Source organism: Athene cunicularia, assembly GCF_003259725.1.
Source record: "Athene cunicularia isolate RWA chromosome 8 unlocalized genomic scaffold, athCun1 chr8_part1, whole genome shotgun sequence".
Classification (NCBI taxonomy): domain Eukaryota; kingdom Metazoa; phylum Chordata; class Aves; order Strigiformes; family Strigidae; genus Athene; species Athene cunicularia.
In genome coordinates, this window is record NW_020799109.1 from 21,414,795 (window position 1) to 21,428,791 (window position 13,997).

The 13,997-nt window shown below is 35.3% G+C and overlaps 1 protein-coding gene across 1 annotated transcript in view; it reads left to right on the forward strand.

The window, feature by feature from the left end:
* Positions 1-13,997, forward strand: part of LOC113482872 (glyoxal reductase-like) — a 50,635-nt gene that overhangs the window by 15,009 nt on the left and 21,629 nt on the right. Inside the window, exons 3-4 of the mRNA XM_026853966.1 lie at positions 647-895; positions 8,419-8,520. Of these exons, the coding sequence (XP_026709767.1) occupies positions 647-895; positions 8,419-8,520 (351 nt within the window). The remainder of the gene's footprint in view (positions 1-646; positions 896-8,418; positions 8,521-13,997) is intronic.

Consider the following 13,997-nt stretch of genomic DNA (forward strand, 5'->3'; position numbering starts at 1 on the left):
CGTCCCCTTGACATGCAAAATACGCATCCAATGAATACCTATACAATGAGAGTTACAGTACTTTGTTACTGAAACTCCCTCTATGCCCATTCTGTAACTCTTGTGTAGGATTCCATTGTTTTGGTTACTGTTGAGCTTGACATTATGTGAATTACACCTGTGGTATGGCCTGGTCTGGGGTTGTACAATGCAATAATAAGTTGAAGCTGACAAGAGTTCAACAGAGTAAAGGTTTCAGGATAATCTTTCTGAAAAGTACATTGCTTTTTAGGTTATATTTTACATCTTTTGTTAATATTTTAATCTGTAAATGTTGTGCTCCTATATGAAAATTAAGTGCCATATACTAATTTTCCATAAAGTATGTGTTTTCTCTTTGATGGTCTTCAGCCTGACTTCTGAAATCACTTATTTGCAGCTAAATACTGTTGATATTTGGTTTTGGTGGAGTTATTTCTGATCAGTGTCATCATTCTAGCACTTTATGTATTTTCCCAGCCTAGAGATCTGTCAGTTTCTGTTTCTTTACTATTAAGAAATGAAAACTGAATAAGGTTTTGCGACTATATACAAAGGAAAACAAAAATTAAAAAGATGTCCCTCATAATTCACTGCTGACAATTCACTTCTGATTTCTTTTGTTTAGGTACTTCCCATCAAGGTGGCTATTCCCATGATGCTGTGGTCCATGCGTTGCAGAAATGTGGCATTCGTCATATTGACACAGCAAAAAGATATGGCTGTGAATCTCTCCTCCAAAAGGCCATCAAAGAGAGTGGTGTGAAGCGAGAGGACCTCTGGATAACTACCAAACTGTGGCATAGTGATTATGGCTATGAGAACACCACCAAAGCCTGCTTGGAATCATGTGAAAGACTTGGTGTTGACTATCTTGGTATGAATCTTTACATATAGCTCATTTATTGCACCTTCCATGTGAGTGTTTGCAAAGATGAATGAATTCCTGAAAAAAATGGATGTAGTACAGATAGATCACAGAAACCAAATTCTGTCTTTATTTACAAATTTGCAGATTTCTTCTTCTGTTTGCTCTCTATGAAGTTCACACACACATAATTGAGAGCACAGAATTTTTCCTTGTTGCAAATGTTTTAAAACAGATCAGTATATGTTTTGTAAAGGTACGTTTAATTGTTAAATTGATTTGAGAAATCACTACATGAGTTTTATATATTTTGCTAAAAGCACCCAAAACCTATGAAACAAGGATTAATAAATTTTTACAATAATTTATTGGTAATAGAGTGACAAAAATGCCTGATTTCTTCTGTGGTGTCTCAATTTGGAGGAATGGGTGTCCTTTCTGAAACTTATTTTGTAAGTCTATTAACCTTTTAAAATTCTGAATAATCGCCTTTGGTTTGGGCTATCTGATGCAAAATGCTTTGGGGGAAATGTTAGTAGTATCTACAAGACTTTAGAAGGCTGAATCTAACACTGAATTAGGCTTACGCACTTTTAAATTTACCCTGTTCATAAACTTCTTGTAGTCAAAGATGTAATATTGTTGCTCCCTTATTAGACAGGCAAAGAGCTGCAATAATGATGCCAATTAATTCTTTGCAACAGGTCGTAGGAGAGGAGGTACCAGGTAAAAATAAATATGATATTTTTAAAAACACTTTTACTGCTTCTTCTCTAGCTGGAGCAATGAAAAGAAAGTACAGGTAGAGAAAGTTGAATTTAAAGTAATAATCTAGAATAAGGACACTGGTGGAGATAGTGTTTATGCTGATAATCAAGGAATAATTGACCTAACCATCAGATAGTCAGTGTCCTGAAAACCCTCATTTTGCTTTTTTCCCCGTCTCCCCATTACCAATAAATAAACTTGAATAAGGAAGTGAACAGCTTTTGTGAAGTACAGATTTTGCAGAATTCATGGCATATGAGTGGCAGCTGTGTGCTTTATTCACTGGCTTTTTTCTTGGGTACTGCAAGTTGAAGGTGGAAAAAAAGCCCTATATCTGTCGAAGACAGATATTTGTATGAACATCTTTGACTCCATTCTTTCTGGAAATGTATCCCTTACCTTCCTGCACAGGTACAGAGTAGTGCAAAATTAATTAAAATCTCTTTTTGTCTGCCCATGCAAGTACAGGTCACTGCAAGGAGACTTTCATAAACAAGGTTTCAAGCCTGACTTTCTCCTCTAAATTAGGAAATGTTTCCTCCTCTCTGCTTTCTGCTTGTTATTCTTGTGTATGCTTTCTTTTTAATTCTGCTTGCTATGACACTGGTGCTGGAAGTCGATGAGAGGAAAACTTGACTCACTTCCAGGAAGTAATTTTCAGTGATTCCTTTTAGTACTGTAATTTGCTTTTATTTTCTCAGGTAGTAGACTGATCAAAGTAGGTGCTCACACAAATACTCAGTTTACACATTTCTGCTAAGCAGAAATACATGAAACAAGGAAAAAAATATATAAGAGCAAGAAATACACAAATACTATCACCATGTGAGTGAATCCCTGGACTGGCATAAACAGAACTTCAGTTTCTCAGATATGTTTGACTCTGCGACTATTGCAACTACCTATGCAATTTGCCTCCATACTAGATTTTTTTATATCTTTTTTTTTTTTTTTCTTAAATATACCCTCACCCATCCTCCCTCTTTCCTCACCTCTCTTCCACTGATGTGGATATGTATGAAAAATTTATAAAGCTCTTCCTGTACCAGCACTTAGTCCGACATAGTGACCTAAATCAATGCTGGTTTCAGCTTGCTTTAAATTGATGATTTGTAAACTGTGATGGCTTAGGAAGTGCTTCCCGTGCAATTCACTGACCTGTCAATGAGGAAGGTGACCTCCACAAGAATGATGGAATGGCAAGTGGGTAACGGTTTTGGCTGCTTGAGTTTATTCTCTGTTGGATCCACTCCACTGACCGTTTTTGTTAAACACAGTATGGTCTGCACTCATGAAAGAAATGAGGTTGAGTTCTATGTTTAGTGCTATACATGCTGGTGAACTAGACCCTTAGAGGAGGTACAATACATGGTGTGTTTCATGGTGTTCATAGAAAGCATCATGTTTTACAGAGTCCTGTATCTCCTGTCTGAAAGCACTCAGCTGAAAGGCGCTGTTGGAAGCAAAAAATGGCAATACCTTGAAACAAACTTTTCAAGTGTTTCAGGAATGCTTAGAATAGCTTTTTGTTGGAAATGGAGGCTTATCACAAGTCTAACAAAAGTAACAGGAACGCAGAAGATTGGTTTGAAAATATGGTTATAAGCTTGTAGAACTAAGCTTAGATATGCTAGCTCTGTTTTCATTCATACCTGCATTTTGTGTCACTTTTCTGCTGGCCACTCTGTACTATAGAGAGAACATAACAAGAAAAGATCTAGTAATAACAAAGCAATTCACATCTGAGCTTATTTAGGAAAGCTTTAGTTTCAAGCATGTGTTTGAGCTGGCAGTTTTTCTGTGAAATAAGAATGTAAACTAAAGGTACATGAAATGTACCTAAACCAGAATTTCCTGATTTCATTATGTGATGTTAACCAAATATGTTTCACAGCATTTCCATAAAGATACATGATTCATACAGAAAATTGAAAGATCCTAACGTCCGTGATACTAGACCTTTATGTTGGAGGGAAAGTTATTCAGAAGATTGCAAAAAGAAGCTATGGGAGACCTGGCAGCTAAATGTGCAGCTAAGCTCGTTGTTCCAAGGAAGGTCCTGTTGCTTTTCTTGAGGATTCTTACGGGCTACACAGTCTATCCATGCAGGCTGAATTAGAGACTTGGGGAATAATCTAGCAGGAATTGATAAATCTGTGCATTAGCAGTATGTAGAATGCCAGATGTTGAAACAGATGAACTGTTGAAAGCAGTCACAGCTTTTGAAGAGAAAAAGTGTTCCATGTGAAATACTGTTATGAAATCTTTTTGATAAACACTTTTCAGGCATATGGTATTAGGAGAGCAGTGTTCCAGGATTTTTATTTGAATCAGTAGATTATATGTCCATGAGAAGCTGGAAATTTATATTATTTGTGGGCAGTGGTTGTAATGGATATTCTGCTCCTTGCATTTTCTAAATGTGGTCTGCAACTAGCAGCCACAGCAAACCAATATGAAATGGCAGCAAAACTTACAGGTTTGGCAGTAGTAGAATGCATTCCTTGGGATTTGGATCAAGCCTCTGAAGTAACTTCTTGAATGTGATTTGTGGGTTACTGAATTCATAAACAATTTTATTTTCCTTTTGACTCTTCAGAGTCTGTCACATTCAGGCAGATCTAACCTATTACAAGTCCCCAGCTGGAGTTGGTCTAATGTTCTATCAGCATATTCAGTGTAATGGATCAATCACATGAATTATGATAATACACACAGTTCAGCTTGTGTATTAAGAACACTTTGGAGGTTGCTTCACATTGATCCTTGTTCCAATAGAATGAAAAAAAAAGAATACTGGGTGGAAGAGAAAAGTACATCATGTACATACTAAGTGCAGTGCTGATTGAGAAAAGCAGGGAAAATACAATCATTGAATTAACTGAAAAATATACTTTTAGGTTTGCTATGAGCCAGGGCTTGTTCTTCAAAACTAGGTTTGTTTTAGTTAACTTTGACCTTTTTTAAAAATACTGTATTAGGAATTTGAATAGAATTGTAAACTTTCATTTCTATGATAACATGCTATTGGCTTTTAAATGTGTAAAATGTCCCTGTAGTTTTGAGATAAGAACAACTGGTTGATTGTAGGTGCTAAGAAGTAATAAGTCACTTGATTTTAAATGTCTGTGTGAAAGCAGTTCATATGTTAATTTTAGTTTTCCTGCAGCACTGTGTTTTGACATTTGAACTTCAGGCCTTCACTTACCCATGGCACCAGGATAGCTTGAGTGTCTGTAAAGGATGCTTTAAAAAGCTGATAAATAAATTTGATTGTGAGTGTTTGGAGGGTTTTTTTCTTATTTCACAAGTGCATCCTGATACTGTGAATCATTGGGGTTTTTTTTGCTTTGAGTTAAGATGATTTAAAAAAAAACGATTGGAAGACATCTCAAAGTATTGATTAATCTATTGCACTACAAGGCACAACCCCATTGTTCTCAACAGATAAATATGTAGTCTGTTCTTAAAAACCACCAGTAATAAAGTTACATATTTCTTGAATAGTAGAACCTTAAGCTATTTTAATAAATAATTTAAAACTAATTTGTTGCCTCCAAAGTGAAAATGAGAGTGTTTGTGTTCTTGTAATTCCCCAGGAGGGGAAATATTTTAAGCAAAAGAAAATATGTAGGGGTGAGTGTGTGTACAAATGAAGATGAAATCCTAGACGTTGGTTTGTGAGGTGCTTACTGGTTTTACTGGCCTATAAGCTATTATAGGAAGTTTTCTAACAGATGCAGTAAAAGTAGGCAGATCCTAATTAAAAATGAACTATGCTTAGGTTGTTGTTTTGTTTTGTTTTTTTTTAAATAGAGTGACAGCTTCATTGCTTATTGCAAGGTACATTGTATTTCTTCCACTTGGAGCTGTGGTGGGGTGGTTTGTGCATGACTGGCAGAAAGGCTACTCTATCTTTGAGATAAGGTACCTTTGCCCCACATCTTCATGAACACTTCTTGCAGTCAGGAGGACTGCATTTCATGATTCAGTAGATGCTTTCTAGCATTAAATGTGTATATCTCTAACTGTCAAGTAACTTCTATTTCAACAAAAAGCCTAAATTAAATATATGTTGTGGTTTAGGCCCAGTCAGTAACTAAGCACCATGCAGCCACTCGCTCATTTCTCCCTCCTCCCAACAGGATAGAGAGGAGGATTAGAGGGGGGGAAGTAAAAATCATGGGTTAAGATAAGAAAAGTTTAATAACTAAAATATTATTATTGTTGTTGTTGTTGTTAATATATTTTAAAATAATTGTTATGATAAGGGATATAAGTAAAGGAGGCATAAATAAAACCAGTGGAAAGAAAACTAAACAAGTAATACACAATGCAATTGCTGACCAATACCCAGCCAGTCCCTGAGCAGTAATCCCCAACTTCCAGCCAGCGCCCCTCTGTTTATATACTGAGCATGTATCCGATGGTATGGAACATGCCTTTGTCTGGTTTGGGTCAGCTGTCCTGGCCATGCTTCCTCCCAGCTTCTTGTGCACCTGCTTGCTGGCAGAGCATGGGAAAGTGAAAAATCCTTGATTTAAGATAAGCCCTACTCAGCAACAACTAAAACATCGGTGTGTTATCAACATTATTCTCATACTGAATCCAAAACACAGCACTGTACCAGCTACTAGGAAGAAAATTAACTCTATCCCAACCAAAACCAGGACAATATAATAGGCTGTCATGGACGTCACATACCTGATAACATCACTTTCTAAAATAAAGGACCAACAGCTAATCACATTTGCATTGAACAGGTCTCAGATACTAATACAGGGAAGGGCCATGTACTGCATTTTTTAAATATCCAAGGCCAGATAATCTTTCAGTTATCAAATATGTTAAGTCATTCTTCTGAGAGTATTTCAATTTCTTGGGCTGAGTACAAAGCATCTTTGTATGTGGAAATCTATGATGTAGTTATTTCTGTGAGTGTTTGCAAACTGTGATGTCTAACTGAATATTCAGGCTTTTGGAAAAGTAGCTTTTGGTGAAATTCTGCTGAAGTTAATGATTATTTTTTGTTGGTGCTCTACGACATGTTTCTGCACATTTAAGCAGTTCTTATTAGTCTGATTTGGAGAACAGAAAAAGTAGGAATTAAATATAAGTAATTCTTCCATTTTTTTCATGAGGTAGGCATCAGATACCAGTAATTTACAACTACTTGTATATGACATTTGCTCTATCCAAGCAAAAAAGTTTAAATTAAAACATGGCAGTCTCTCTGCAGCAAGTACCACCAATGGCATATATAATTTTGGATCAAAATGAACACTTGACATTAGCAATTCCTAATGCTAATCCTTGAGATTGCATCTCATATAAATCAGAACAAATTTTAAGACACTTTTTTGGCAACAGAATTAGAGTAGTCCTGAGTTGAACATAACCTTACCAAATGCTTTAGTCAATACCCCAATATTAACTTTCACTTAAATATCACAGGAATTGGTGTGTATTCCAGTACCATATATTCATATTTTTTCTTAATAAATACAACTTAATAAATAATAACTTATTTTTTCAGAACAATTATAGAAGAGGTAGTTATTCACTTTTTTTTTTTTTTTTTTTTTTACTCTTTTCTAAATTGGGAATGGATTATAAGTATGTAAGGGCAAAGAATGAGCAACTTTCTCTTTAAATGTGACATAAATCCATATGCTGCAAATCATTTTACATGAGTGATATTTGCTTGTCTGAGCAATTGTGTTTAGAAGACTGATGGGTTATTGATATCAGAAAGTGCAAATTTAGTTCATGATTTTTGTGATACACTCAAAATATTTTTTTCTCAATACATCTGTAATGTATCTTACTGTACAAAATTCTGTACTGTTCTAATTAGATTCTCAGCCTAAGCAAAATACTATTTAACAGTGTTGCAATGATGTACCCAAATGAAAACTCATGTATTATAGTGAATTTCATGTTATTTTTTCCTCCTAAATCGAGGCTGAATTTGTATTTAGAGGTGGAAAGCGAATATACCAGACCAGTGTTACAGTAATCATTAGTGCAGTCATTAAATGTGAATACAAAAAAAAATATGGCAGAGGATCTGCATTTTCAAAGAGGTGCTGTAAATAATGGTGTAATGCATTCAAAGAAAAAACTCTGCTCATTGCAGTCTTTTTTGTTTTCTTTACTGTATATTTGAACTGCAAAAAAGGAATATTATAAAGCACAAAGACAATGAGGCACATCTCAGTCATGCATTTATTTCCTTTTCCTGTTTTGTGTCAGACTAATGTGTGTGGCAGACCAACACCTCTTTGACTGGGATGTCTAGTTACCTGTTTAATCTGCAGTTAGAAATTAAATAAAAACAGTCACACTGCTGAGGTTGTATAAAGTATCATTAGAAATGTCAAACATATTTATCTTCCATAAACTCAAAGATTTGTAGTAGTTCAGTCTTAATTTCAGTGACCAGATCCCTTTGATTTAAATGGGGACTGTTACGTGTTGAAAGTTTATTAAGTGCATATGTGATCATGAAATGTTGATTACAGTGTCCTAAACATGTGCCACATGTGCAACTTCTGCTACCTTTAGTTGTTGCTGAGATGTTGTCAATTTAGTTTGTTAAAACTAAATGCATGTATAGAGTAATAATCATGGAGTAGTAATTGTAACTATTTTGATGATGATATGTTAGGGGCCATTATGGAGGGAAATGCTGTTTCATATAGTTTGATATATATATATTTTTAGACACTTTAATGAGTAGTCTGGTTCTCTTTCTTTTTTAGATCTTTATTTAATACACTGGCCTGATGCATGTATTCCAGGTAAAAGCAATCGAGAGATCCGAGCTGAAACTTGGAGAGCAATGGAGGAGCTCTATGAGCAAGGTAATGTAATCATGAAAACCTATCTTGGCAGAAGGAATTACGGTGAATTTTGGGATTTAGGAGTTCATAGTGAGAGATGTTCAAAAACTTAATTTGAACTGGATGCTCAAATTTTAGTGAGATTTGGGTGTGTAAATTATGTGAATCTGTCTGAAGGTTTCAGCATTAGCATTTTGGTAAATAAGAGATCTTTGTGTTGCTTGTAAAGACTACATTGCCAAATTCTGCCCATGAGATTAATGGTGGTGTGCATACTTTCTTGAGGAAATCTACAGATACATTGAAATCTATATGCCACCATAGAACCTCTTTGTAGTAGCCTTCTCTGTTTTAAGTATAAATCGTATTGAGTTATACTTCCTTAAGATTTCTTTTTAATTGTATGATGCCATTTTCCAATTTATCATATATTGTGGTACTTTATAGATCCATTTGTGTGTTAGACAATGTCTACAAAACAGCTCTAGACAAGGAACAAATACTCAACTGCAGACTCTTTGGTATTAGCTTTTGAAAAAAAAAATTCAAAGAAGGGACCTATTCTCTCAACATCTGATAACTTTCAATTTGATTTTTGGTGCAATGCAAACTTCAGTTTACATTCATAGCAATAGGAGGAGTAGACTGCCCCAATCAAAATTTATCATGTAGATTTAAGAGAAGGATTTTGCTCTTGAAGAATGCAATATTATTTAAAATAGTGTTGTAGGAGAAGTTCCTGTCATGCAGTTTACAGCTTCAGAGAAGTTCTATAGACAGGGAGAAGAATTCTAGATTAAGTAGTCTGTCTGCTAAACCAGAGTTACTGAAATAGTGATTGTAGCAGGAGAGTTGTACAAAGGCAATTACAGACTGAGTGGCACTACCAGTTTTATCAGAGCAATAAACAAACCTGTTCTCTTATTTCAACCCTTCAGTTACTTTTGGTCTCACTCTGGAAACACAGAAGTAAATTATCTTTGATACATCTTTTGTTGTTGCTTTTTATATTAAGCATAAGGGAAGTTGCAAAAAGTGTTTTCTGCCACGTAAGGGATTACAACATTCAGTACACCGACCTAATATTTCAAAGTAACAATGAGGTGTAAGTTCAAAGATGGATTATCTGACAAAGTACTTCATCTTTCAGTTGAGAAGTTTTTTTCTGATGAGTATTTACATTAGCGCATGTCATTTGTGCCTAGATATGCCATCCTAATTTGTGCAAACAGATTGTATTTTCACCTTCTATTATTATTATTCCTACCCTATTGGCTTTATTCTGCTTTTGCATGTGTGTTTGTGATCTTTCCTGTGTTTTACAACTCTTTGTCTCTATATAATCTTCCTAATGGGAAAGACTAAGAGCTATTCAGTGGTCTTCCAGTAAGACACTGGAAACATTATTGCTGGCCTCATAGGCAGAGGAAAAATTACTGTTATTTTTTTGTTCCTGTGCTTGATATCTCTTTACAGACATCCCATGTTATATTTGTTTTTTCTGTAATTGCATTTCTTCAGTAGTTTTGTCAATTTGCATGTTGCTACCCTCAGTCTTTTTCTGAATTTAAGCATTCTCTAGATGCATGATTCATTTAGTTGAGTGTAAGTTTCCCAGCTCTGGTTGTCTAAATGACCTCACTTAGATCATCTACAGGGGAAGGAAAATTTATTAGTCTGGTTGAATCAAGTGCCTTAAAACATTAACCTCCACATTTTTGCTTTAGGTGATACACACTCTGGATGTTCTGACCATAACTATGTGTTACTGAAATGACACGCAGATGTTAACCACTCTGGAGATGGAAATGCAATGATTCCTGAGGAAAATGTTAAATAATTTGTTTGCATGGTTAACCACTAGGCTTTCCACTGCAGATTAAACACTTGCTGCCTATCTTTGTGACTTTCTGTGTGTTATGTGAGCAACATGTTAGCCTAATTGAAGATAGGATTTGGTCAGAATCCTTACTTGAGGGGGGAAAAAAGTCATCTTCATTTACTGGGGAAAAAATTGTAAGTTCTATACTAAACAAGTGACTTTGTCTTCTCTGAACTTTATGTTGGTTCTGGTAGTCATTGATTCCTGTTTGCAATCCTGTTACTTTTTTTTTTTTTTTAAAATGTTTATTCTGAAAAAAAACTTAGTAGAAACTAAAAACTTCACATTTAAGGATTGACCATTTAAATGAATAATATGCTTCTGCAGTCAATTCACAAAGGAAATATTAAAATTATTCAACTTGATAATGGGTTTAGCAACTAGCTGTGTCCATGTTGAAGAGTGTCTGAAAGCACAGTGACACTGTTCTCTGTAGAAAAAAATGGGACTGATAGTGCATATCTGTCTGCAGGAGACTTATGAGATGGTTAAAAGATCTCAATATTTTCTTTAATCACTTCTCTGTATTCACAGATTATTTGAGTGCAGATATTTGAAAACCTCATTCTTTCAACTTAAATTTAAATCCAGTTTAATATTTATTCTGAAAAATTCCATTTACCTGGGGCAAGAAATATTTTAAAATAATGTAAATTATTAATAGTCTTTTTTATTGTTACTATCGATTGCCTTAGAAGGAGGGTAAATAAATTGTTAGTACCTGAGACTGTAAAAGTCTTTAATGCAGCGTTTTTTTAAGACTGTATTAAGTTTTAGATTGATCACACTGGTCAGAAGTCAGCACAAGCAAAATCCCAACTTCATCTACATTCATAGCTTTGAGATAATTTTTTTTTAGGTCATGTCTACAAAGCTAGATTCAATGAGGTTGATCTGAGAGACACCACATAGCACCTAAGACACAGGACTGCAGTAGCACAAATTGCAGGGCTTCTCTTCTGAAGTATCTTCTCACTCAGCTAACTGAGGAGAAACCAGAGGTTCTGGGTCCGTGCTTCTGTCCAGGTCAACACACACTAATTTGTAAGACTCTTCCCCCAGATAATAAAAACTCTGTGTGACAGGATTAAAAAAACAAAAAAACAACCAAAACCCCAAAACCTGTTTGTCAAAATTATTAAAATAAATATTTTGGAGAACAGGAAACTTGCATAAAAAGGTAAAAAACCTCAGATTATAATGCGTACAGTTTTAGTAGACTCCTAAGTACCTCTGCCTGTAGAAAAAACGTTTATTGTTATTTGAACGCAGCGTATGCCAGTGAAATTGGTGTGTAAACTGGCAGATGTGCATTCATTGGGATGTGTGGGCATCCTTAAACTTACTGTTTATTCATGCTTGATTGCTTAGTAGTACTTCCTACATATACTCTGAGTGAAGGCTTGGAGTTGGGCTGTAACATCAGAATATTCTCAGAAAATAATAGATTCAGGTGACGTGAGAGAACCTTTACTATCAGTGAAAAATTCCCACTGTGGCTTAACCACTATACTGTTTTTGTATTTCATCAAAAGGAATTTGAGGTTAATGTTTTTCAAAAGAATCTTTTGTTCTGATACGATTTGAACTGGAAACATGAACAACTTAAAATGAGAATCTGAATAGTATTTGTTATAGATCTGGTTACCCTCTCCAGTTGATTTCTTTTGCCATACTGAAGATTTGGACTGCGTTCCTTGGATCCAATGTGCTTTATATCTTTGAAAACTAAACAAAATCTGGTTACTGCCCCAAGCCTGGGGTCTCAGGAACACACTTGAAAGCAGGTTTCACATTTTAGCACTCTCATCCATGTGCTTGAATCCACTGTTCAACTGCATAATGCAACTGAGCAGCTATCTCAAGATCTCACTTTACCTTAATAACAATTTCCCAGAATCCTGGACATTTCTCTTGAGATTTTCATGAGGGAGACCATGACAGATGTGAGAACATGCCCAGAACCACTTGCAGAGATTCTGAAGCCACTGTTGTCCTTTACTGTAACAGTATGAGATAATACATTTATTTTCTATGTGAAAACAACACAAACTGAAAGTTTTACCTCCTTCAGGTGTTTTAATCCCTCTGGTTTGTGACTGGAACATGGTCCTGGATCTTTCTGGTTTGCCCTTGAGCTACATCTTTGGCTAAACATACTCATCTTTTATTTTCTCCTGGCTCCAGTATGTTTCTTGGAGTCCACTAGAAATCCAATGACCATCTTTACCTCTTTTACCTGAAATTTGTATTTTTTTTTCCCTACAAATAAGGCAAAGCTATACTTTTAGTTTGCTTTTTTTAGTTTTCTTGTTGCATAGCCAGAGCTCAGTCATTAAACTTGTTGGTTTTCCCTTAATATCTTTCTGGGTAAAAATGTCATACAGTCCTGGTCAACAAAGGTAGATAAATACTTACAGTGGTATACAAACCTATAGCAATTGTATCATCCTATAACATGAATGAAACATTACAAATTGTATGTACATTTCCCCAAATCATACAGAAAGTGTATTAGAACACTTATTTATCATATTAATTAATTATAACACTGCTTGATTCACAAGACTTTCGCATGCTAGTTAAGAAAGGATTTGGTGCAGAGATTTCTATTTTGTCTTGCAGTCTTTTGTCATCCGTAAGTCTTTAGGATTTGCATATGTTTAGGCCTGACCTTGCTTCCAGAGGGAATTGTGCCATCTCTTATGGCAGCTGACTACCAAGACCAGGTGCAGAATTCTGCACCTGGTCCTGGTAGTCAGCCCAAGTGTTCAGAAGGTTTTTTAATAGAAAAGCTCCGGAGGAACTGCAGCAATTTCCACTGATCAGTCATTGTAGCTTCTTTATGTTGAGAATTAGGAGCAATTGAATGGGGGAGGATAATTATTTTATTTACTTTTTTTTAGCATTGTAATGTGTACCTGACAGTACAGGATAAAAGCACTATCTGCACTAAAAATTTGAAAAAATTCACCCATTTGAAAATGCTGGGTGACTTCTGATAGAGAAACCTGATAATTCTCTATTCATAGTAGGAAAGATATTATTAAACTGATTTCTACTAGCCAAGGAAAATGATACAGTTTCAAGAATTAGTTACTTTAAATGCTGTTATGTCTGAGAATGTAGCATTTTTTCTTTTTTGTTATTGTCTGTGACTTGTTAAGCTGTTGCAGTTTGACTGGAGCTGTTTCACAGGAGCAGGGAGCCAGGTGACTCCATTGTTGTATGCATCTGTCTTAAGGTCTCAGTCAGAGTAAAGAGGTTTCTATCTGTATGGCAGTGCTGAGAGGCAGAGAATTCTAGACATCTGTCTTTGTTCAGCATCTTGAATACATATTTTCCTTTAAAGAGTTATGGCATAAACAGTGCTGAGGGAAAAGGGAGAAAAAATACTTAATTTTGGTCAGTGAGACATTTGTGTATAATAACTGGTTCTTTCTGTTGTAACAGCTGAAACCAGCTAGGATTCTTGTAATATCAAGGCTATGGTTTGAATTTTTATGGTTTCATACATTGTCATTTTGTGGAATTATCTTCTCCAATACCTCAAGACAGAGGCCAGACAGCCTACAGAACCCATTCCAAGATACATACATTGAGTCAAATATTCCCT